The sequence below is a fragment of the Salmo salar genome, chromosome 17, assembly GCF_965601325.2.
Source record: "Salmo salar chromosome 17, fSalSal1, whole genome shotgun sequence".
NCBI classification, from domain to species: Eukaryota; Metazoa; Chordata; class Actinopteri; order Salmoniformes; family Salmonidae; genus Salmo; species Salmo salar.
In genome coordinates, this window is record NC_138307.1 from 22233305 (window position 1) to 22260000 (window position 26696).

The 26696-nt window shown below is 42.0% G+C and overlaps 2 protein-coding genes across 3 annotated transcripts in view; one reads left to right on the forward strand and one right to left on the reverse strand.

Annotated features, from left to right (window-relative positions):
* LOC106575722 (uncharacterized) overlaps positions 1-23239 on the reverse strand; it is a 44081-nt gene extending 20842 nt beyond the window's left edge. Inside the window, exons 1-27 of one of the 2 annotated variants that reach the window (XM_045699297.2) lie at positions 22933-23239; positions 17169-17417; positions 16720-16938; positions 16212-16228; positions 15938-15970; positions 15766-15798; positions 15321-15374; positions 15019-15111; positions 14515-14592; positions 10966-11010; positions 10796-10849; positions 9247-9300; positions 7774-7827; positions 7270-7323; positions 7028-7081; positions 6857-6901; positions 6647-6700; positions 6227-6271; positions 5810-5863; positions 5426-5524; positions 5166-5210; positions 3988-4086; positions 3672-3725; positions 2702-2809; positions 2472-2525; positions 2284-2382; positions 2056-2109 (exon numbers count right to left, since the gene is read on the reverse strand). In XM_045699297.2, coding sequence (XP_045555253.1) covers positions 2056-2109; positions 2284-2382; positions 2472-2525; positions 2702-2809; positions 3672-3725; positions 3988-4086; positions 5166-5210; positions 5426-5524; positions 5810-5863; positions 6227-6271; positions 6647-6700; positions 6857-6901; positions 7028-7081; positions 7270-7323; positions 7774-7827; positions 9247-9300; positions 10796-10849; positions 10966-11010; positions 14515-14592; positions 15019-15111; positions 15321-15374; positions 15766-15798; positions 15938-15970; positions 16212-16228; positions 16720-16938; positions 17169-17417; positions 22933-23023 — 1992 coding nt within the window. In that variant the 5' untranslated portion in view covers positions 23024-23239. Of the gene's footprint in view, positions 1-2055; positions 2110-2283; positions 2383-2471; positions 2526-2701; positions 2810-3671; positions 3726-3987; positions 4087-5165; positions 5211-5425; positions 5525-5809; positions 5864-6226; positions 6272-6646; positions 6701-6856; positions 6902-7027; positions 7082-7269; positions 7324-7773; positions 7828-9246; positions 9301-10795; positions 10850-10965; positions 11011-11488; positions 11522-14514; positions 14593-15018; positions 15112-15320; positions 15375-15765; positions 15799-15937; positions 15971-16211; positions 16229-16719; positions 16939-17168; positions 17418-22932 lie in introns of those variants that run through there. The other variant, XM_045699299.2, reaches the window with a different exon arrangement.
* A 1933-nt stretch (positions 23240-25172) lies between these two features.
* LOC106575723 (pejvakin) overlaps positions 25173-26696 on the forward strand; it is a 4073-nt gene continuing 2549 nt past the window's right edge. The window contains exons 1-2 of the mRNA XM_045700395.2: positions 25173-25383; positions 25607-25802. Of these exons, the coding sequence (XP_045556351.2) occupies positions 25173-25383; positions 25607-25802 (407 nt within the window). The remainder of the gene's footprint in view (positions 25384-25606; positions 25803-26696) is intronic.

Below are 26696 nucleotides of genomic sequence, written 5' to 3' on the forward strand. Positions count from 1 at the left end.
ATGTTAAGTTTGCTGAAAATAAATGCAGTTTACAGTGAGGGGACTTGCTGAGTTTATAGATAGATAGATAGATAGATAGATAGATAGATAGATAGATAGATAGATAGATAGATAGATAGATAGATAGATAGATAGATAGATAGATAGATAGATAGATAGATAGATAGATAGATAGATAGATAGATAGATAGATAGATAGATAGATAGATAGATAGATAGATAGATAGATAGATAGATAGATAGATAGATAGATAGATAGATAGATAGATAGATAGATAGATAGATAGATAGATAGATAGATAGATAGATAGATAGATAGATAGATAGATAGATAGATAGATAGATAGATAGATAGATAGATAGATAGATAGATAGATAGATAGATAGATAGATAGATGATAGGGGAGTATATATATATATATACACTGCTCAAAAAAATAAAGGGAACACTTAAACAACACAATGTAACTCCAAGTCAATCACACTTCTGTGAAATCAAACTGTCCACTTAGGAAGCAACACTGATTGACAATAAATTTCACATGCTGTTGTGCAAATGGAATAGACAACAGGTGGAAATTATAGGCAATTAGCAAGACACCCCCAATAAAGGAGTGGTTCTGCAGGTGGGGACCACAGACCACTTCTCAGTTCCTATGCTTCCTGGCTGATGTTTTGGTCACTTTTGAATGCTGGCGGTGCTTTCACTCTAGTGGTAGCATGAGACGGAGTCTACAACCCACACAAGTGGCTCAGGTAGTGCAGCTCATCCAGGATGGCACATTAATGCGAGCTGTGGCAAGAAGGTTTGCTGTGTCTATCAGCGTAGTGTCCAGAGCATGGAGGCGCTACCAGGAGACAGGCCAGTACATCAGGAGACGTGGAGGAGGCCGTAGGAGGGCAACAACCCAGCAGCAGGACCGCTACCTCCGCCTTTGTGCAAGGAGGAGCAGGAGAAGCACTGCCAGAGCCCTGCAAAATGACCTCCAGCAGGCCACAAATGTGCATGTGTCTGCTCAAACGGTCAGAAACAGACTCCATGAGGGTGGTATGAGGGCCTGACGTCCACAGGTGGGGGTTGTGCTTACAGCCCAACACCGTGCAGGACGTTTGGCATTTGCCAGAGAACACCAAGATTGGCAAATAAGCCACTGGCGCCCTGTGCTCTTCACAGATGAAAGCAGGTTCACACTGAGCACGTGACAGACGTGACAGAGTCTGGAGACGCCGTGGAGAACATTCTGCTGCCTGCAACATCCTCCAGCATGACCGGTTTGGCGGTGGGTCAGTCATGGTGTGGGGTGGCATTTCTTTGGGGGGCCGCACAGCCCTCCATGTGCTCGCCAGAGGTAGCCTGACTGCCATTAGGTACCGAGATGAGATCCTCAGACCCCTTGTGAGACCATATGCTGGTGTGGTTGGCCCTGGGTTCCTCCTAATGCAAGACAATGCTAGACCTCATGTGGCTGGAGTGTGTCAGCAGTTCCTGCAAGAGGAAGGCATTGATGCTATGGACTGGCCCGCCCGTTCCCCAGACCTGAATCCAATTGAGCACATCTGGGACATCATGTCTCGCTCCATCCACCAACGCCACATTGCACCACAGACTGTCCAGGAGTTGGCGGATGCTTTAGTCCAGGTCTGGGAGGAGATCCCTCAGGAGACCATCCGCCACCTCATCAGGAGCATGCCCAGGTGTTGTAGAGAGGTCATACAGGCACGTGGAGGCCATACACACTACTGAGCCTCATTTTGACTTGTTTTAAGGACATTACATCAAAGTTGGATCAGCCTGTAGTGTGGTTTTCCACTTTAATTTTGAGTGTGACTCCAAATCCAAACCTCCATGGGTTGATAAATTGGATTTCCATTGATTATTTTTGTGTGATTTTGTTGTCAGCACATTCAACTATGTAAAGAAAAAAGTATTTAATAAGATTATTTATTTCATTCAGATCTAGGATGTGTTGTTTAAGTGTTCCCTTTATTTTTTTGAGCAGTATATATATATATATATATATATATATATATATTTCCTGACTCATGTCCACACACCATTGGTCCTTGGTGTCCCTCAGGACCCTGGGAGCCGAGAAGACCCGACAGACCCTGAGGAAAGAAAAGGGAGGATTTTAATAAAATGTTGACTCTTTTTTAGCGGTTCTGTTCATGTACTTCTCATGTCTTTTTCATCTAGGATCAACATGAGCGTGATGATCACCACAAAGGAATATTCTTCTGTGATAGAGAATGCTGACGAGAGGTAGAGGTGTGTTATCTCACCCGTGCCCCTGGAAGACCTGGCTCTCCAGTGCGTCCTGGGTCACCATCGGCACCTTTGGCACCAGATGACCCACCCAGTCCTCGCTCACCTTGGGCACCCTGATCACAGAATGGAGTGTAGCGTTTGAATGGCATAATATTATTATTCAATAGACTTATTCTATAGATTCAAAGAGAAATCAACCTACCTTTTGACCAGGTAACCCATCCTGACCAGGAAAACCTCTACTGCCAGGAGCACCCTGGAAATTACAAATTGGTTTTAATAGAATTTGCTAAAGGGTTTTGATTTTAATCAAATAATTCTGCTGTTATTGAATGTACTGAGGAAAGAGAGAGAGAAAGAGAAAGAGAGAGAGAGAAAGACAAGAGACAGAGACAGACAAAGTTCTTGTAGTGAGTGAAAGAGCTGATTTACTCTCTCTCCATTGGGTCCAGCGGCACCTGAAGTCCCGGCGTCACCCCGTTCTCCCCTCCTCCCCTCCTCTCCCATGGGACCCAGCGCTCCATGATCACCAGGTGCACCCTGCAATGATGTCATAATCAAACAAGATGGCTGCCACATCATACATTAGTGTTTGTTATATTTTACTGTATGGCCTTTTAAGCGAACCATAAAATGAATTGAATATATTGTTGTTGCAGTCAACTTCGGGTGTGGATAAACTTACTTGTCCCTAGGAGCATCAAACTGCTCAACATGCACTAAGCACTTTAAAGCTGGCCTAGACTGAAGGAAGAGCCAAGTGGAAAATGTTGCTACCCTTGATGTTGTCTTTAACTCATTGCTCGATAATGCAAGAGACATTTATGTCAAAGGCCAAATAAATGAACTAAACATGCTGAAGTTTAGAAGGCTCAGATAGACATGCACCCCATTTAGAAAGAAACCAGCGCCAGCATAACCTGCCTTTCTATTTAACCTACCTTTCAACACAACCTGCCATTCAACATAACCTACCTTTCAACATAACCTGCCATTCAACATAACCTGCCATTCAACATAACCTGCCTTTCAACATAACCTGCCTTTCAACATAACCTGCCTTTCAACATAACCTGCCTTTCAACATAACCTACCTTTCAACATAACCTGCCATTCAACATAACCTACCTTTCAACATAACCTGCCATTCAACATAACCTGCCTTTCAACATAACCTGCCATTCAACATAACCTGCCATTCAACATAACCTGCCTTTCAACATAACCTGCCTTTCAACATAACCTGCCTTTCAACATAACCTGCCTTTCAACATAACCTGCCTTTCAACATAACCTGCCATTCAACATAACCTGCCATTCAACAAATGCATGTGGTTGCTACTGTACATTATTAAACCATGGAATTAGAGGGACATTCATTATGACGGGTTGTATATCTTACAGATTCTCCTTTGAATCCAGCCTCTCCTTTGAATCCGGGAATGCCTAAATCACCCTTGTGAGAAGAGAGGAATATGATGGATAGATGTTTCACATGACATTGTTTTTCAAGTCTACTGACAATGTACGATCTCAAGGTTTGAGAACTAGCTTTTCCGGCCGGCGTTATGAACATGTAGCCATATGATAGCGTTTTAACTGGAGCATGGAAACCAGCAGTAGTTTCTATGACCTTTCTAACATAGCTACGGACCTGACAACCATTCTTGATCCAAACAATGAAATGAGTGGTCAAAATTAAACAACAAATCTCTTACCAGTTGGCCCTTAGGCCCGGGCAGTCCAGTGGTTCCCTGTGGTCCGGGGGGCCCCACGGGGCCAAGCAGTCCAGTCAGACCCTGGATACCTGGAGCTCCCTGGGGTAGAAATCACATCATTATACCTAAAATAGGTATCTAACCTGTGTTCACCCATTGACATCAATACATGACTTATCTTACAGGACAGGCTGTAGCCTTTTGTCTCTTTGACTCTGTGACTCTGTGCCAGGGCCCATTCTAACAGGACAGGCTGTAGTCTACTGTCTCTTTGACTCTGTACCAGGGTCCATTCTAACAGGACAGGCTGTAGTCTACTGTCTCTGTGACTCTGTACCAGGGTCCATTCTAACAGGACAGGCTGTAGTCTACTGTCTCTTTGACTCTGTACCAGGGTCCATTCTAACAGGACAGGCTGTAGTCTACTGTCTCTGTGACTCTGTACCAAGGGTCCATTCTAACAGGACAGGCTGTAGTCTACTGTCTCTGTGACTCTGTACCAGGGTCCATTCTAACAGGACAGGCTGTAGTCTACTGTCTCTGTGACTCTGTACCAAGGGTCCATTCTAACAGGACAGGCTGTAGTCTACTGTCTCTGTGACTCTGTACCAGGGCCCATTCTAACAGGACAGGCTGTAGTCTACTGTCTCTGTGACTCTGTACCAAGGGTCCATTCTAACAGGACAGGCTGTAGTCTACTGTCTCTGTGACTCTGCACCAGGGCCCATTCTAACAGGACAGGCTGTAGTCTACTGTCTCTGTGACTCTGCACCAGGGCCCATTCTAACAGGACAGGCTGTAGTCTACTGTCTCTGTGACTCTGCACCAGGGCCCATTCTAACAGGACAGGCTGTAGTCTACTGTCTCTGTGACTCTGCACCAGGGCCCATTCTAACAGGACAGGCTGTAGTCTACTGTCTCTGTGACTCTGTACCAGGGCCCATTCTAACAGGACAGGCTGTAGTCTACTGTCCAGACAGCATGGCATGTGGGGGCCAACACCCTATTACATACTTTCAAGGATTTTACATAATACATAATAATGAGTAATACATCATCAGATATTAATATTTGGAATATTGGAAGGTGAGAGATACATTAGATTGAGGGGAGGAGAAGGGAGTAGCTGAACAAGGAGATGAACAAGGAGAGATGAAAGTGGGTGGAGTTATACATACGGATGGTCCTTTGGCTCCGGCAGCTCCCTCTGTTCCTGTTGGACCCTACAGAAATCAACATGTTTTTAAGTCATTTATCTAAACTTAATTTAACCCGACAAGTCAGTTCAGCGTAAAATTTACTTTCAATGGACGTTTCAATCAGAAACCAGATTCAGCAACATTTTCAGTGAATCAATCTACACCCTGAAGTGGTGAGTTGTTGATAGTACAGTTACCGTAGGTGTAGAGATTATTAGCATCATGAATTAGCCAAACACCTGAATTCCCATAGCTCCAGCCAATCCCACGCGTCCGGCCTCCCCTCTTGGTCCTTGCTGGCCCCCTGTCCCTCGTGCTCCTGGGGGCCCTGGTTGCCCCTGGAGACAACAGTGTCACAGTCAGAGTGTGTTTACATGCACTCTAATCAACCGTTGTTGAACAGATGCATAGCTCATAATGAATAAAACACCCTCATCAAAACACCCTCATATAAACATCTTTATCGGAATAGAGTAATCCGAATGGGCCTGTTTAGAATGAAATGTAATTCTGAGGGGGAAGGACTGGGTTATACGTTTGAGTAACCAATATTTAGGACATGGCTGGTGTGAAGAAGAGGACTGTGCTCCATCAAAGTATATTAAAGAATGAACAGTACTCACCTTTATACCTGGACTACCTGGGAATCCTAGAGCTCCAGTGATCCCCATAGGACCCTAGAATCACATCACATCCAGGATGGTTGGTTGGTACAGTAGGCTGCATGTCATCCACACCTGGGGCTGTATCCAAAATGGCCCCTTATTCCTTTCACTATATAGACACTATATAGGAGATAGGGAGCCATTTTGGACACACATCTGGTGTTGGTTAGTACTGGAAACATCACTTTTGCCCAGTTAACATTACTGCTGATTTGTAAATGTATAACACCTTTATACTGGCTTTCAGGAAAATAGTGTATTTTGAGTAGATACAGTGTTGCTTTTCATTTGTTATATTGCATTTGTAATACTGATTTGTGTATCATAATAATTTGATCTGAAGGGTGATGTTTTGTTGGATGTTAGAGGTCGTACCTGTGGTCCTGCTTTCCCAATATGTCCAGATTCACCACGTTTCCCCTGTATGGAGAGAGATGCACAACTGAAAGAAGATTTAACAAATTCACCTCTATCATCTCATCATCAATGCACATCACCATAGGACAGTGGCAGAATAGGCTGTCATTGTAAGTCAGGATGTCATTGTAAACAAGAATTTGTTCTTAATTGACTTGCCAGGATAAATAAAAAATAAAAACAAAGGTTACAGCATGTGTCACTGATAAGCCAAAACAAAACATTTTGAACCTACATATAAACCAATGATGCCACATGTTGAATAAGAACTGACCTCAGATCAATTTAATTCAGGTGGGCAATCAATGGATTGAAGAGACGGAGCTGTGTAATGTAGAGTTATAGGTCAGAGGTCAGAGGTAGTCATATCTCTCTTACCACAGGTCCAGTTGGGCCACTCCTTCCTCTCTCCCCTTGCATTCCTGCTGGACCCTAAAATATACAGTATCATGTTTCACATAATATTACACTCCCTCACTAACAGATTGGACACATATCAGAGTATTTAGAGCTATTGGTGCATGTGAGTAACACGTATTACAATCATATAATCATTTATTATCAATTAACTAATTGATTATGACCTACCGCAGGACCAGGGGGCCCCATTCCACCAGGAGTACCTGATGGGCCCTGTAAAATAACACAGAGAGAGAGAGTCACGATATGTGCAGCAATTTCAAACAGAAACAGATCACTTTTAGATACTAACCATGCGAAGCAGCACAAATATAAAGATATGCATGATGATGAGTTTACCTTTGACCCAGCAGCACCAGATTGACCTCTCGCTCCTAGAAGACCTGCATGACCCTGTTGATGAAACATTAGCTCATTAGTTCTGATCAGGTCTGTTCTAGGCTCTAACGAATCTCACAGAAGTTCATAACAGCACAGTGCCAAGTTAACCACTTAAAAAAATTTACAAAAATGTACATGCAGCCATGCTTCAAACTACAGTACATAGATATGAGCATTGTGATCATTGTGTTGCTGCTGACCTTAAGGCCTTTCAGTCCAGGGTGACCTGGCAGTCCTGGGAAACCTCTGGGACCCTGGAAATCACCACATTTAATCACTGTTTAACTTTCACATTTATAAGTACATACAGTGGCCCCATTAAAACAACAGTCTATTCTAATTGTGGATTATTGTTCATTGGTTTTACTCACAAAATGAAGACTATTCAAGTTTAGGTTGAAGGCAATGGTACCTGCTTTCTTAACTAAGTATAGTTGGATGGGAGTGGATGGGAAAATAAAGCACATCCATCCACAGTCTTACAACTCACTCTAATCATATGGAAATTGTTGTAAGTGGTATAATCAAAATCTTGAAATGTCTATCATAAAAGAAGTGTGTAATTAATTGTGTTTTTGCAAATGCCTTTGCATTCAACACTGATTTGATCTGCAGTGACAGAGAAATATATCTAATGCAGATAATTGGTTGTTTGAAGGCTTACAGATAGTTGGTTTTCAGATGAAAGACAGTTTGTTACTTACGGCAGATCCAGCGGCTCCTTTATCTCCGGCTATTCCGGTTGGGCCAGGTTCTCCCTGTGAAGGGAAAACATCACATTCACATAACATTCTCAGCTGCTAGAAGACATTACAGTACAAGTAGGTAACAAATAGTTGTAATTTTCACCCTCTTAGATGTAGACAAAACAGCATTTCCCTTACAAAAAAAGATTGCAATTTTGAAACTGCAGTAAAAGTGCAGTAACTGCAGTCAACTGTGGAATTTTGGATGCAGTGATTGCAGAATAACTGCAGTGTACTGCAGTTGAACTGCAGTTATACTGCACTGTAACTGCAGTTAAACTGCAAAATTACTGCAGTAAAAAAAATGAGATTTATTTTGGACGCAGTATTTTCAGCCTACTACCGTTATACTGCATTCTAACTACAGTAATATTACAATGTACTGCAGTTATACTGCACTCTGACTGCAATATGTTTTCATAAGGGTTCAACAGATGAACAGCACTTCAGAAAGGTAAACAAACAGCACTCCAACATAATGTCAAACTGATTTTGGATATGTGTGTAAGCCTAAATGTTCCATGCACTAAAGGTTGATGTAGAACAAAGGTTCAAAAATAACATCTCCATGTTGGGTTCACTTATGTGAAATACCAGAGAAGCTGCTGTTTGGAGGACATATTGCCACGGTTCGTCTCGGCCTTCAAACCAAGCCAATATATCCTCCAAACACCAGCTTCAAAGGCATTACCACCCGTTGTATAATCCTGAACAAAGGTGTGTTAGGCACTTTAGTGTTGTCTAATAGTCAAGAGGTTTAATTGACACTTGGTATTCTACAATCTCCGATAAAGGTTGTAAAATAAATGAGTTAATGACACATGGCATGTGAGAGCAGAGTTAGACACACCAAGGTATTGGTGCTAGTGTAGTCTGCACTAACACGTTTTTCAACCGGCGCCTATTGAAGAAAGTATGCAGAGCTACCTGCAATCTACATTAGCAACAAGATATTACACTTACATAACATTTGTATCTGTTTTGATCAGTGGCAAGTGGCATCCATGGTCTTTGGCTGTGTCCTACATACTTTGGCTTGTCTACTACTTACTAAAACAATATTCGGTGCAATCAATCAATCAATCAATCAATCAATCAATCAATCAATCAAATGTATTTATAAAGCCCTTTACATCAGCTGATGTCACAAAGTGCTGTACAGAAACCCAGCCTAAAACCCCAAACAGCAAGCAATGCAGATGTAGAAGCACGGTGGCTAGGAAAAACTCTAAACTAATCTTACTACATACTATGAAGGAACATATGCAGAAAGCAACCAATATCAACATACTAGGCTCATTCATACTGAGAAGATGTCATATCTAATGCGGGTTGTTCCTCACCACTGGCCCTACGGGTCCTGGTCAAAAGTATTGCACTATATAGGGAATAGGGACATGGCCTATGTCTGTTGGAGTGTAGAGTACTTACATCTGGTCCTGGTTTCCCTGGTGGGCCCTCAGGTCCTCTGTAACCAAAGCCACCCTGTATAAAAACAACATGTCCAATCACACACAGTCAATAAAACATATAGCTTTGGTATAACACCTCAATACAGTGTGTGATTGGTAGATATTGGTGTAACACATCAATACAGTGTGTGATTGGTAGATATTGGTGTAATACATCAAGACAGAGTGTGATTGGTAGATATTGGTGTAACACATCAAGACAGAGTGTGATTGGTAGATATTGGTGTAATACATCAAGACAGATTGTGATTGGTAGATATTGGTGTAACACATCAAGACAGAGTGTGATTGGTAGATATTGGTGTAACACATCAAGACAGAGTGTGATTAGTAGATATTGGTGTAACACATCAAGACAGAGTGTGATTGGTAGATATTGGTGTAATACATCAAGACAGAGTGTGATTGGTAGATATTGGTGTAATACATCAAGACAGAGTGTGATTAGTAGATATTGGTGTAACACATCAAGACAGAGTGTGATTAGTAGATATTGGTGTAACACATCAAGACAGAGTGTGATTGGTAGATATTGGTGTAACACATCAAGACAGAGTGTGATTGGTAGATATTGGTGTAACACATCAAGACAGTGTGTGATTGGTAGATATTGGTGTAATACATCAAGACAGAGTGTGATTGGTAGATATTGGTGTAATACATCAAGACAGAGTGTGATTAGTAGATATTGGTGTAATACATCAAGACAGAGTGTGATTGGTAGATATTGGTGTAACACATCAAGACAGAGTGTGATTGGTAGATATTGGTGTAATACATCAAGACAGTGTGTGATTGGTAGATATTGGTGTAACACATCAAGACAGAGTGTGATTGGTAGATATTGGTGTAACACATCAAGACAGAGTGTGATTGGTAGATATTGGTGTAATACATAAAGACAGAGTGTGATTGGTAGATATTGGTGTAACACATCAAGACAGAGTGTGATTGGTAGATATTGGTGTAACACATCAATATGGTGTGTGAGAGTGTAGCGGAGGTGGTTCAGTGATCCAAGCTGGTGTGATGATGATAACTTTGCCTGAGAACTGAAGACTTGCGTTAGCTCCCTGAGATAATGTCTAAACCAGGAAGATTAGAGTCAGTTGATTCAGCTGCGGGATGATTTTTTATTGAGCTGATGGTCAGGAACTTAATTACAAATAATTTGTGGACTACAAATTGACCGCAAGAAGCCCAAACAGATATAATATTTGACAAAAAAATTATAATTTCTAAACGTGCATACATTTGTATATGATCACAAACTGTTTAACTCTATATTGTGCGTGCGAATACTTTGGAACCGATTTCTGATTTCTGTGGACCGCCAGTTGGGGAACAATGGCCTAGGCCCTTTTTTTGTTGAGGTAGCTCCCTGTGCTAATGCCTAGGCTTTAGCTCAATGGGCTAACAGTCTTCAAGCATGTAGGTGACCGGGATTCAAACCCAGTCAAAAAAGCATCAGAGAGATGACTGATGCAGAGATTATGCATGGTTCTTACCATGGATCCTGGGTCTCCAATGTCTCCTGGGGCCCCCTGTCCCCCTGTAGGGCCCTACGAGACAGGGAGGAAAAGGAAATGATCACATATCTGTCTGTTTACTTACAGAAATGGTCTCCAGTAAGAATTGATGTCTGAAAGGTAGATATAGTCGACCATCTTTGACTTACTGGTTGACCAGACGGTCCAGGAGGCCCTCTTGGTCCTGCCTCACCCTAAAATATACATGGAGAGAACATACAGACACAGAGTAATGAGTAATGTAGGCACAAACGTAAATGAACTGTCGTTCAATCAAGCCCGCCAAAGACAATGTATAAGACAGGATGCAGCTGGAACGGAGCAAATGGAATGGCATCAAACACATGGAAACCATGGAAACCATGGAAACCATGAAACTAATTCCACTCCAGCCATCAACACGAGCATGTCCTCCCAAATTAAGGCAACACCAGCCTCCTGTGGTGCATACTCTACCATATGTATTTCCTTGTTGACAATCTACTGCCCATGGACACACACACTTAGCAAGGACTACCAGTCAATGAGGTTGTCAGGGACTTTTTTGTATAGGACAGCAGATTTAATAGTAATTCACCCTGTTGCCAGACATCATCCCCATCATCCCAGGTGATTTAATAGTAACTCACCCTGTTGCCAGATATCATCCCAGGTGATTTAATAGTAACTCACCCTGTTGCCAGATATCATTCCCATCATCCCAGGTGATTTAATAGTAACTCACCCTGTTGCCAGACATCATCCCCATCATCCCAGGTGATTTAATAGTACCTCACCCTGTTGCCAGACATCATCCCCATCATCCCAGGTGATTTAATAGTAACTCACCCTGTTGCCAGACATCATCCCCATCATCCCAGGTGATTTAATAGTAACTCACCCTGTTGCCAGACATCATCCCCATCATCCCAGGTGATTTAATAGTAACTCACCCTGTTTGCCAGATATCATTCCCATCATCCCAGGTGATTTAATAGTAACTCACCCTGTTGCCAGATATCATTCCCATCATCCCAGGTGATTTAATAGTAACTCACCCTGTTGCCAGATATCATCCCCATCATCCCAGGTGATTTAATAGTAATTTACCCTGTTGCCAGACATCATCCCCATCATCCCAGGTGATTTAATAGTAACTCACCCTGTTGCCAGACATCATCCCCATCATCCCAGGTGATTTAATAGTAACTCACCCTGTTGCCAGATATCATCCCCATCATCCCAGGTGATTTAATAGTAACTCACCCTGTTGCCAGACATCATCCCCATCATCCCAGGTGATTTAATAGTAACTCACCCTGTTTGCCAGATATCATTCCCATCATCCCAGGTGATTTAATAGTAACTCACCCTGTTGCCAGATATCATTCCCATCATCCCAGGTGATTTAATAGTAACTCACCCTGTTGCCAGATATCATCCCCATCATCCCAGGTGATTTAATAGTAATTTACCCTGTTGCCAGACATCATCCCCAGCATCCCAGGTGATTTAATAGTAACTCACCCTGTTGCCAGATATCATCCCCATCATCCCAGGTGATTTAATAGTAACTCACCCTGTTGCCAGATATCATCCCCATCATCCCAGGTGATTTAATAGTAACTCACCCTGTTGCCAGACATCATCCCCATCATCCCAGGTGATTTAATAGTAACTCACCCTGTTGCCAGACATCATCCCCATCATCCCAGGTGATTTAATAGTAACTCACCCTGTTTGCCAGATATCATTCCCATCATCCCAGCTGATTTAATAGTAACTCACCCTGTTTGCCAGATATCATTCCCATCATCCCAGGTGATTTAATAGTAACTCACCCTGTTTGCCAGATATCATTCCCATCATCCCAGGTGATTTAATAGTAACTCACCCTGTTGCCAGATATCATTCCCATCATCCCAGGTGATTTAATAGTAACTCACCCTGTTGCCAGATATCATCCCCATCATCCCAGGTGATTTAATAGTAATTTACCCTGTTGCCAGACATCATCCCCATCATCCCAGGTGATTTAATAGTAACTCACCCTGTTGCCAGACATCATCCCCATCATCCCAGGTGATTTAATAGTAACTCACCCTGTTGCCAGATATCATCCCCATCATCCCAGGTGATTTAATAGTAACTCACCCTGTTGCCAGACATCATCCCCATCATCCCAGGTGATTTAATAGTAACTCACCCTGTTGCCAGATATCATCCCCATCATCCCAGGTGATTTAATAGTAACTCACCCTGTTTGCCAGATATCATTCCCATCATCCCAGGTGATTTAATAGTAACTCACCCTGTTGCCAGATATCATTCCCATCATCCCAGGTGATTTAATAGTAACTCACCCTGTTGCCAGATATCATCCCCATCATCCCAGGTGATTTAATAGTAATTTACCCTGTTGCCAGACATCATCCCCATCATCCCAGGTGATTTAATAGTAACTCACCCTGTTGCCAGATATCATCCCCATCATCCCAGGTGATTTAATAGTAACTCACCCTGTTGCCAGATATCATCCCCATCATCCCAGGTGATTTAATAGTAACTCACCCTGTTGCCAGACATCATCCCCATCATCCCAGGTGATTTAATAGTAACTCACCCTGTTGCCAGACATCATCCCCATCATCCCAGGTGATTTAATAGTAACTCACCCTGTTTGCCAGATATCATTCCCATCATCCCAGCTGATTTAATAGTAACTCACCCTGTTTGCCAGATATCATTCCCATCATCCCAGGTGATTTAATAGTAACTCACCCTGTTTGCCAGATATCATTCCCATCATCCCAGGTGATTTAATAGTAACTCACCCTGTTGCCAGATATCATTCCCATCATCCCAGGTGATTTAATAGTAACTCACCCTGTTGCCAGATATCATCCCCATCATCCCAGGTGATTTAATAGTAATTTACCCTGTTGCCAGACATCATCCCCATCATCCCAGGTGATTTAATAGTAACTCACCCTGTTGCCAGACATCATCCCCATCATCCCAGGTGATTTAATAGTAACTCACCCTGTTGCCAGATATCATCCCCATCATCCCAGGTGATTTAATAGTAACTCACCCTGTTGCCAGACATCATCCCCATCATCCCAGGTGATTTAATAGTAACTCACCCTGTTGCCAGATATCATCCCCATCATCCCAGGTGATTTAATAGTAACTCACCCTGTTGCCAGATATCATTCCCATCATCCCAGGTGATTTAATAGTAACTCACCCTGTTGCCAGATATCATCCCCATCATCCCAGGTGATTTAATAGTAATTTACCCTGTTGCCAGACACAATCCCCATCATCCCAGGTGATTTAATAGTAACTCACCCTGTTGCCAGACATCATCCCCATCATCCCAGGTGATTTAATAGTAACTCACCCTGTTGCCAGATATCATCCCCATCATCCCAGGTGATTTAATAGTAACTCACCCTGTTGCCAGACATCATCCCCATCATCCCAGGTGATTTAATAGTAACTCACCCTGTTGCCAGACATCATCCCCATCATCCCAGGTGATTTAATAGTAACTCACCCTGTTTGCCAGATATCATTCCCATCATCCCAGCTGATTTAATAGTAACTCACCCTGTTGCCAGACATCATCCCCATCATCCCAGGTGATTTAATAGTAACTCACCCTGTTGCCAGACATCATCCCCATCATCCCAGGTGATTTAATAGTAACTCACCCTGTTGCCAGATATCATCCCCATCATCCCAGCTGATTTCTCACCGAAGCCTGCAGCCATTTGAGAGACCAGCTGACCCTGGGGGAGAGAGGAGGACAGTCATTCATTCATTATCACCAAGGTGTGGAAGTTCTTCAATGGTGACCACAGACAGGTAGTCGCCTCCGTATGAAGAGAATAGGTGCAGTGACCTCCCCCTCAACTGGACAGGTACAATGAAAAGAGGGATAGAAAAGGGTTGGAAGTTCTGAGCTCTCCCTACAAGCCCCCAAGTCTCTTTATGTTACTTACTTGACGTTTTGGGGTGAAAATGATTTCAGGTACAGCAAGCACATTCGGCCAAAAAGCTATACAAAATACAAAATGGCTTTTTTTCCCCCAAAACCAACCCTTTCAGTCAGTTTACTAACAAGTGTAAGGAGGAAAAGCACTTTTGACCAGAAATGAAGGTTACAGACTGCACCAGTGAAGTGTCAGGCTGGGGAGACAAACAGACAAACTCACCCCAGGGTGTGAGGGCTGGCCGGGGGATCCTGGCTCACCAGGGTTCCCTGGGACTCCTGGTTCCCCGTCGATGCCAGCTGGGCCCTGTGAACCCTGGATTTTAGGAAACATATACAAACTCATGAGTGACAGTATTGAACGTCACTACTAGAGAGATGATTCAACATGTCTACCAGATTCAACATATAAAGGTATTGAAGAGCAGTGAGTTAGCTCAGGATAGTTTGTTAGTCCCAGGTCACATTGAATCGCAGTATTGTAACACGCTTCTCTAGATGTAAATGTCATTGTGTTAGACATACTTTTCTGCCCTTGAAACCAGTGTATCCTCTGTTCCCCTGAGCTCCGGGAGGACCCTGGAACATTGACACAGATAACAAGAAAGCATGATCCCTTCACATCATATGTTAGATTAGCAGTAGTGTCTTCCCACTGTAGCTGTGGAAAGAGACTGCAGTAGAAGCATCAGGTAACCCTCCTTGGTTACTGACACTCTATAGTACCATCTAGTGTGGTAAAGGGAATCTGACTGAACCTCAAACACTATGCTCATTGTAATGGCTGGAATAGAACCAATGGAACGGAGTCAAACACGTTGTATCCATGTGTTTGATGTGTTTGGTACAGTTCCATTCATTCAATTCCAGCCATTACAATGAGCAGCATGAGAAACTAACACAATAATGTCAAATATGTTGACTTATGAAGGTTTTTTTTACACAAAAGAAATGTCTACAGAGTGCTCACCATTGGTCCAGGTTGACCTACTGGCCCCACGACCTGGAAACAAAAAACAAACAAAAACAGTTGTTCAGCTATAAAACGTTTTTGATAACAGTTGTCATAATAGGTGTCAAAAGTCACATGAATTGTTGATTAACAGATGCACTGTCTCTGAGATGTATGAACACAGACTTACATAAGGGATATCACCAGGTTCGCCTTTCTGACCCTGGAAATCAAATGCATCAAATAACAATGTGACAATCAGCTCAGCTATTCAGGTAGCCTGGTTCCAGATCTGTTTGTGTTCTTGCCAACCCCATTGCTCATGGTCAAGCCAAATATGACAATGAGTGACAAGGAGTTGGCATGACAACACAAACAGACTGGCATTCAGGCTAATATTCAGTAGTGTGTCCAAGTAAAAATTGTAAAACCGAAAATTGAGAATTTCTTTTATCATTACTCACCTTGAACGCCATCATTTCTTTGAGGAAGGGAAAGGAAGAAATCAGATTCTAATGTAGATCTTTCATCCTTAATTTGACATGTGATCTTCAATGACTTGATACTGTGTTATATGTTGAAACACTATGAAATCTAGAACATTTTCCCCTCTTATCATCAGTCAGTGAGACACCTCCAGGGAATCCAAACTTAATCGCTACGTTTCACACTTGGATTTCCATGCAATACCTTGCAGTCACAGTCCGTCTGAGGTAATGATGTAGACATGTGAGCCCCACCCTTTAGACATATAATTCATATATATATGTTTAAGCATGCATGTATGTATGTATGTATGTATGTATGTATGTATGTATGTATGTATGTATGTATGTATGTATGTATGTATGTATGTATGTATGTATGTATGTATGTATGTATGTATGTATGTATGTATGTATGTATGTATGTATGTATGTATGTATATTTATTTATATGTAGATGTATATATATGTATAAAATGTATCTCACCTATCCTCCTGTTAGCGCTGGAGAAGCTGTCACACACAGGGCAGCACTCTCCCTCAGGGATGGTCACCTTCTCACAGTTCCCCACCATCTCACACTGCACCTCCTCACAGATGGTGGTTCCACTGTCACACACACACACCCTGCACGGCTCTGGGGTCCACATGTCGTTGTGGGCGTACACCTGCCCGTTGTCCCTGCAGGTCTCATCCTTCTTCTCCTCTACAGAGTCATGGAGATTGAAGAACAGAACATGAATCAGACGTAGGTCCTATTAGAAAATACTGAGAGAACTGAGAGGATGTTGTGAGACTGTAATTAGAATGTTGTAAGAAAGGTAACAACACCATTAATAGAACACCATTCCATCATAACCATAAGGAATAATTATCTTAGCAGGCACTTGAAACTGTAAAACATGGATCAATGTAATGTGGTGAGAATGTAGTCACCTGTTTTGATCTTTGGTAGCAGATTATCCCAGGTGGTAACCTGCTGGCCCTGGGTACCTGAGGCCTCAGAACACACAGGGCAACATTCTCCCTCAGGGGTGCTGGTTTCCTTACAGTCTAGGTCTTCACATCGGACATCCTCACAGGTAATAGTCCCCAGGTCACACACACAGATCTTACATGGCTCCGGGTTCCAAATCTCGTTGTTGCTGTAGACTTTGCCGTTTTCGGCACAGCTGTCTTCGTGCCCTGCCAGAGCAAGTAAACAGCATTTACACACGTATCTTTACATGTTATGTCCTCAACCCATATGAGGTAAGAGGTAGAGTAACCCCCTACAATAACACTAGGAAACACCACCACCATGTTTCTGGGATTTTCAGAGATGACAAAAAGCTTGAATGACCATTTCTGGCCAATAGAATCAAGGGGATGTTTAGGAGGCCTGATTAGGGATGAGAGTTTTTAAGGACCATGTGACCTGATGAGTGTCCATGGGACTAAATTATTAGTATTGTAAATTGTGTGTTTCTTCTATGGCCACTAGGTGGCAGACTGAAGAGAGAGAGAGCACTGTCCCAGAGTGGGACAATCTCACGTTTACTATAATGTGGACAATGTGGTGTTGGTGTCATTGTGTTTAAGTACACGTCCGAAATTCTGTTAAATCAAGTATAGCTCACTTGCCACAAACTCGCCAATGAGTGAAGCGTTCAGTTTAGGGTTTTTATGAAGAATGTAACACATTAACACCGTCTCAGATTGTCCCCAGGATAGAATGTCCTGACCTACTCTTTATGTATCTTGGTGCAGCAGCTCCACACAACTATCATTTTCAGTGAAGCTACTCATTGTCAAAATGTGAAGTTAAATGTTTTTCCTCCAGTGTGTAATTATGAATCTTGGAAAAAGCTCATACCAAGGATGTAGTTGCGTAGGGCGATTGCTCACCATAAGAGCAATTTCACAATTTTCTATGACAAAATAGGAAGTTCGTCATTATAAATCATTACGTTACTTAGCAAAATTACATCTCCCCACTTGTCATTTGAAGTTGTAAATTCTAGGCCTACATCTAAATATAGTTGACATAAGTACTGAGTAAGACAGTGACGTCATGTAAGTCAAAACCAGTAATATAGACTAAGAAATCAGACTTTCCATTCAGGTTCTGGGCTTGATGTTATTTTTGTACTTTTATAAATAGGTGCCTACATTGCTCTTCCCACTTCAATGAGATCCCTAAGACTAAAGTTCACTGACGATAAGAGGAAGATGTTATACAGCATGGTCGATGACACAGAACAAAAGCTCTTTTCACAATTCATCTGGGAATCTGGGAAACATCGCTCCAATACAGATGCTGCCAGGAAGCAAAAAACAACCCAAGCATTTCCCATGGCATTATCTAGGCGGGGTCGTGCCTGTTGGAAACGGGGTCATGTCTGTTGGAAACAAAGGGAGTGAAACTAGGAGAAACACTGACCACCTGCTGCAGTACTATATGTAGTATAATTGCGGAATCTCACTTTTATAAACTTAGCCAGTTTTATATGAAAAACTTAACTTGTAAGTACTCATTATGTGGGCGAGCGTCTCCCCAAGAGAGAAGCTACTTTTCAAAAGCAGGAGTTATTTCAGGGAAAACCACAACGGCCTGTATTATAGGTTATGCTTAGCATGTGCCTGTGGCTGAGCTGTATTTCTGACCCAGCCATGAGAGGCCACACCCAGCTAACTCCACAGCCATGGAATCTAAACGCTTCATCATATGGACCAACTCCCATTTGCAAAATGTTATAACATTATTAAGTCAGCTGTACTCCAGTGAATAGTGTAAATGAATCAATAATATGTATATTGACTTCACCAACCAGGGTATTATTATTAAATCCATTATGTTCAGAGTTTTGATCACTATAAAAGTGAGGCCTGTGGTTACTGTAAATTGAATCCATTTGTCGTTTGCACATGGACCATAACACCATTCCTCTTGAGTTAATTATCCAATATGGCCGCCTGCTATAGTTTCCCACTACACACTGACCTTCATGACACTGTGCTGCTCAGCTGTGAAGTCAGGTGAAAGTGATCTTGGTGTTATATTATCAAGCACTATCACACATAGTCCAATAGTATACTATTTTACAGCTAAAGAACATGGGGGAACATTTTGGAAAGTATGGTTTTCTTGTATTTTTCAATGTAGCATAAATCTGCTCAAACAACACACCACAGGAGGTTGGTGGCTCCTTAATTGGGGAGGACGGGCTCGTTGTAATGACTGGAGCGGAATCAGTGGAACGGTATCAAATACATCAAACACATGGTTTTAATGTGTTTGATACCATTCCATTTGCTCCGTTCCAGACATTATTATGAGCCGTTCTCCCCTCAGCAGCCTCCACTACAATACACCCCTCCCTTACTACACAATACCTGTGACTTTTTACACTAACACGTTTTCTATAGCAACATGGGCCTAAACCCCCGAGCAGCAAGTGTGACCTACTGGGTTTGAACTCAGGTTGCCTGCCTGCAACAAGTCTGCTTTCACCCGCTGAGCTAAAGCCTAGGCTTCAGCCTGGGGAGCTAACACCAGTCATCAGGGCCTTATCTATCTGGAGTTCAACTATCGGATAGGATTAAATACATAGATATAGAATGAATAGAACGGACAAATTATTGACTTGAATGGGGACTCCCGTTCTATTAGTTCTGTTTCTATGCATTTATCTTATCCGATAGATGAAATCCGGACAGATAACTTTTGAAAAACCGGGCCCAGGTGGCAGGCAAGGTTAGGCCTACTTATCACTTGATTGACCCATCGCTACACAAGCAGATACAAAAGTGGCAAGGAAAAGAATCCTTTGGAGAAACCAGGCTCAATAATATGTTTTGTTCACCACATCAGTAACTTACATTCTTCGCTGTTCAAAGACAGTATACTCCTAAAGTGATATGGGCTTTGTGGATGCCAACAGCATGAAGCATATTCATACCCAGCATGCATCATTTCACTGGGTGTGTCCAGTCACTCTCTGGCAAACCCCTAACCAAAATAAGTGGCCTGTTTTGGTCTGTCCCCACATCATTATGGCCATGTTGCTCTACAACCCTTCATTCTGCCTCAGCCTTGCACTGAAATAGCCCTGCCAGCCAGTCAGCCAGTCAGTCAGCCAGTCAGTCAGTCAGCCAGTCAGCCAGCCAGCCAGTCAGCCAGCCAGCCAGTCAGCCAGCCAGCCAGCCAGCCAGTCAGCCAGCCAGCCAGTCATGCACACAACACCACTTTAACACGTAGTCTGTCTAAGAGGGATATATCTTTGCTGAATGCAAAAATAGTTTCCATTATTGTAATAAGAATTTGTTCCTAACTGACATGCCTTGTAAAAACGAAATAAAAATATGGATTCTATCCATGTATGTATGTTTGTATCCAGACATAATTTCTGAGAGAACCTATCCCATTAGTTTTATTTGAACACTTTATTTACTCTCTTGTAAAAAGCTACAATGTGAACAATGAGAATATAGCATCCATTAAAAGTGTTTGTTTTATTTTCCGTTTTTGGGTGTGATGTTGAGTGCAAGGCCAATGTGGTCCAGAGACTGGGTGGCCTGTAAACTGGACCAAACCTGCTGTGGGTGAGAGGTATGATGGTACTTATAAAACAAACCTCTTCCTACAGTAAAAAAAAATACATTTTAGTACTTTATATTTCATTGTGAGAAAATAATTGTGATATTGAGGCCTATAAACGAAAACACAAACTTAAAACTAAAAATTATGGAAAATAAAAGAAAGGTATTAGAAAGACAGAAAAGGAAAGGAAATATCAACATTGCTTATACAACACCTATAAATGTTCAGTAAGGCCCATAAAAGTGTTGCATCCTCTCATTGATATGCTTGATCTTTCCTGAGAAGAGTTGCAACAGTAGGGCATATTACTCTAAATGTTCGAGTACTTTACCAGTAAACTAACAGAATGTTGGTAACTTTCATATCAGATGACATCTAGGGGCCTTTTTGGGTACTTCAGATTATCACAGGTGTCTGTAATTATATCTGTCCCTCTGTGTGGCTTATCACATGTAAAATATATATAATATATATATATATATATATATATATATATATATATATATATATATATATATATATATGTCTAATAAGATTATTTTTTAAATAAAAAAATGGAATGACAAAACTGTAAAACATTATCCGAAATATAAACCATCACCTTAGTGAATACCATTTGTGTTAATGAGGGTTGTTCCAGCATGAAATATTATTTATATATTTTTACACACTTTTATTTATTTTACTATGTCAAAATGTCTATGTTGTAAATGTTTTGTGGCCAAACTGGTGGCAGTTGTGAAAAAAGACAGTAGTTGGAAGAGATGCAGAGTTAATGCCATTGTTGGTTAGAGGATTTTTTCATGAATTATGCTCTTTCTCTTGAACCATATGGTCTATCCACTAGAAACTCATGGACAATATGGACACAGATATAACAAATTAATACTATATATGAATATATTTTTTTTAATTATTCAAGTATAAATCACCAAAGTTACCATAGATTGCCATAGATCACTGAAGATTCCAGTAACTTTGTTATATTACGGGTAGCTTTGCAACCCTAATCCTTTGTTCCCAGAGGGACTTTTCAAAATGTGTTTCTTGTAGACTCAAGATCTCCATGGAAAAAAGTAATTCCTGTACTCTGCTGCAGTTCTGTGGAACGGGTTACCAAGCTGCCTGAAAACTCTGTCTTCAGAGAATAGCTTTAAGGTGTCACTTAAAAAATATCGGAGAAATAGTATGTCGGTGTGATTAGAGGTATTCTTTGATGAGGCAACTCCTAAACGGGCACCTATGTGCTGTTGATAAGGTTGATATAGTAGTAATTGATTATACTGTTGTTTTTAAATTGCATTGTGTGTGATGTGTCAATCTTGACCACCTGCCATCTACCTGCTGAAGAGGACCACAATAGTCCGCCACAGTGGACGCATCATAATACCCATAAAACATGTTTTTTTCGCCATTAATTTTTCACATTGTGAATTCTACAATAAATTCTAATGAATTGTGTGTTTGGGGTAGGCTTAGCTTGGCATGACGTTTTGATAGCCATGTAATTCTCTCTTGGATAAGGTGAGTTTTATCAATTATTCAATTCAATTTACTCAAAAAATTGTTTTAATGCTAATTAATTATGAAAGTTACCTTGGCTGAGAGAGATTTGCGCGGCTATCAAAACGTCACACCAGGGTGAGCCTACACCAAACACAGACCAGGTTATGAAAACGTCACACCAGGGTAAGTCTACATGAAACACAGACCAGGTTATGAAAACGTCACGCCAGGGTAAGTCTACATGAAACACAGACCAGGTTATGAAAACGTCACACCAGGGTAAGTCTACATGAAACACAGACCAGGTTATGAAAACGTCACGCCAGGGTAAGTCTACATGAAACACAGACCAGGTTATGAAAACGTCACGCCAGGGTAAGTCTACATGAAACACAGACATTATATGAAGTATGTTTATGTATATAATGTTGTCTGCTCCTGGCGCAGCCTACTACTTCTAATTATTAAATAAATGAAATCAATCAATAAAAAAAATTTGAACAGAAAGTTAAACACATGAGCAATTCATATCACTCAGTACAAGCCATAGCAATCAACACAATCATCCGTCAGTCAGACCATAAGTCATGCAGTGCAGCACCGTCCACTCACCTAGCTTGACATCCTGGCTGGTCACTGTCAATACCAGAACCAGAGATATAGCCAGACATAGAATAATCCTGGAGAGCACAGAGGTGGCCATGTCTGCACCTGAGACAGGCACCTTCCCAACACACGTACAGGGCAGAGAGGAAGACGAGAGGAGAGGAGGATGAGAGAGCTAGGCTAGCGTTGCAGTGCACAGTACCATCCAGTAATATCCAAGTAGCCTTGAGAAGAGAAAAGAACTGCCTGAACTAGACCAGAGAAACTGTCTCTCTCTCTCTTTCGCTCTTTCTCACTCTACTTCTCACTCTCTCTCTACTTCTCTCTCTCTTGCGCCTCTCTCTCACTCCCTCTTTTAAAGGGTTGTCTAACCTCTAATTGTCTTCCTTTTTTCCTGTGCTCTCAGTCTCAGACAGCCAGCATTCAGCAGATTACTGAAAATAGAATCAGTTACTGATTACAGATGACATTACAATAACAGTAAAAGGCCCTATATATAGGATGTCATATGTGTCATCCTAGAGCTTGTAAAAGAGCTGTCTTGACTAATCAAAAATGTATTTTGGACACAAAAATCCTGATGAATGTCTGTATTAAAATGAGAAGGGTTGGATATTAAAATGATTAAACAATAAATCCTGAAGGGCCAAACAAATCAAAACACCAGCAAACACACCAGAGGGACGTCATGTATTCTGAGATGTCAAGGCAGCCATTTTACAGCAGAAGGCTTGGAAACGCTCACCAGCTCCACAAAAAAGGCTCCCCAGTAGTTTCTCTGGATTTACTTGAAATTGTAAAGGCATTCACAGAAGTTTATTCATTCCATGTCCCCATATGGTCATTTGCACAGTAATACTAATTTTTGTCCTGCTTGTCTTATCTCTATAATAGCCTACCTGGGTAGTCATTCTGACCTTCAGAAAGGACGTTCTATTCTTGGTCAGTGTTAATGGACCAGTGTGAATACAGACATAGTTTACACTGTGGAAACCACACCCATTTCCCACTTTTTAAAAAGTCTCATAAATAAACAACATTACTTTTAATTTCCGAGGCAAACAGCTAAATTACAAGGAAGGCAAGGCAAGGTCATAACATAACATATCCTGTATGATCTTTGGGTGGGGAAAGCCTTGGTCTAGAAGTATTAAACTCCCTGTAACATGTATACTAGTCTATTATTGGTCCCAGATACAACCACAAGAAAAGTACATTTGAACATAGACACCACAAGGACCACCACTCTTCTTGCTATTTGTCACAACACAGGAACCAGATGTTTCACATGCTACTCTGGTATTTGTTTCATTAGTCCATTGTTGATATAGTCCCGAGTGGCACAGCGGTCTAAGGCACTGCATCTCAGTGCTTGAGGTGTCACTACCGACACCCTGGTTCAAATCCAGGCTGTATCACAACCGGCTGTGATTGGGAGTCCCATAGGACAGCACACAATTGGCCTACATCGTCCGGGTTTGGCCGGTGTAGGCCGTCATTATAAATAAGAATTTGTTCTTAACTGACTATCATAGTTAAATAAAAAAATGCATGTCAGCAATCATGTTTTCAAGATATATAACTTTCATCATGTGATGTTGAATGTATCGTATTTCTGTATTATGAAAGTTAAATATCTTGAAAACTTGATCGCTGACATGCAAAACATTTTGGGACTATATCAACAACATTTGGGACCACACCAATAGATAGCTTTTGGGTGGAGTAAGGTGATCAGATGTGATCAGATTCCCTAACCAGCTACAATTAAACTATTTCTACCTTACTTCCACTGATATCTCTGTTCAGCACTTAGGGCAGAATTATTGATAGACATCTAGGGCCTCAAAGACAGAGTAGCACAGGAAGTACTACATAACCCATTGGTGAGCTCACTGGTCACATGACAGGAAGAATGAAGGCAACTACCTGTCCAATCACATTATGGGACAGCTTGTCCCCATATCCCCTTACATGGTGTCTCCATTATTCATTAGCCCTGAGCCCTGAGCTACACAGCTGAATGACTCTACTTGTTTGAGAGACATCTATTCAGAACAACTGTCCACCTGTGCAGAACTTCCCAATGTGAACTCACCAAAGAGAAGAAAAAGAGAAGAATAAACTTCTTTAATACAGTAAACTAAAGGATTTGCCTGGACAGCGGACACTTACAGTATACCTGTTACTGCCGTGCATGTCCAGCAGTGACTCCTGCACCCGTCTGCTGTTTCTTGGTCACCGGAATGTTTGCTGCGGCGACTAAGAACTTTGTGAAGCAGGTGGGAGACACAGGTCTGTTGATCCCCGTACCGAGCCTGAGTGAGGCTGACCGCTACCAACCCCTCAGCCTGGTCACCAGGAAGAGGAAGAGACACTTCTGGAAGAAAACCAAGTATGCCTCAACCCCCTTCTCCCTGAAAGACATCCTGGTGGGGGAGAAGGAGATCACAGCAGGTAGAGTCCAGTGAGAGGAGGAATGCATGTTTATCAGCAGCTATTAACGCTTATGTCATTCATTATAGTGCATTATGAATAGCTTATAATGCATTATAACTGTTATAACTGTCTCTCTCTTTGACAAAGTAAAGCATGACCGTCATGTGTTTTCTGCAGATGTAAAGCTGGTCTCATACAATATCAGATGCCTTTAACAATGCTTTTTATTCCATTCAAACAGGGGTGTCGTCGTACCAGCTCCTGAACTATGAGGACAAGTCTGACGTGGCCCTGAACGGCAGATTAGGGAACCACCTGATGAACGACGTGGGGTTCAACATCAGTGGTTCAGACTCTGTGGCCGTCAAAGCCTCCTTTGGGATCGTCACCAAACACGAGGTGGAGGTCCCAACTCTACTCAGGGAACTCAACTCCAGGTACACTGCAGGTGGTGGAAAATAGCTTTGATTTTATTCTATTGACTTCTTGTTTCTGATAAGATATGACCAAGGGTCACAAAGGTGATGACAAACTACTAATATGTCAGGTTAGTTAATATATAACTACGATGGGGCCTCCCGGGTGGCGCAGTGGTCTAAGGCACTGCATCACAGAACTAGCTGTGCCACCAGAGATTGTGGGTTTGAGCCCAGGCTCTGTCGCAGCTGGCCGTGATTGTGAGGCCCATGGGGCGGCGCACAATTGGCCCAGCGTCATCCGGGTTAGGGAGGGTTTGGCCGGCAGGGATATCCTTGTCTCATCGTGCACTTGCAACTCCTGTGGCGGGCCGGGCGCAGTGCACGCTGACCAGGTCGCCAGGTGTACGGTGTTTCCTCTGACACATTGGCTTCCGGGTTGGATGGGCATTGTGTGAAGTAGCAGTGCGGCTTGGTTGGGTTGTGTTTCGGAGGATGCACGGCTCTCAACCTTCGCCTCTCCCGAGTCCATACGGGAGTTGCAGTGATGAGACAAGACTGTAACTACTACCAATTGGGGAGAAAAAAAGGGGTAAATTAATAAATATATGATTAAATGTCATTATTTTGACATTTCGAGAGCTTGGGACTATTGGTTCTATCTGTATTTTAGTCAACATGTAGTTATTGAAACAGCCTTGTTCTGTTCAGTGTTCTCTACCTATACAGGAGTCTAAATACCTCAATTCATGTTAAGTTAAAAAGAATACAAGATAAAAGTAGTTCAAACTACTCATTCAAACCAATGAGGGTTCAGAACTTTAAAGCCAATTATCTCAGAATCATCTTTTTGCAGATAGAACCAAGCTGTCGATATTCTAATGAGACCATGTTGGTTGTACATACTGTATATTA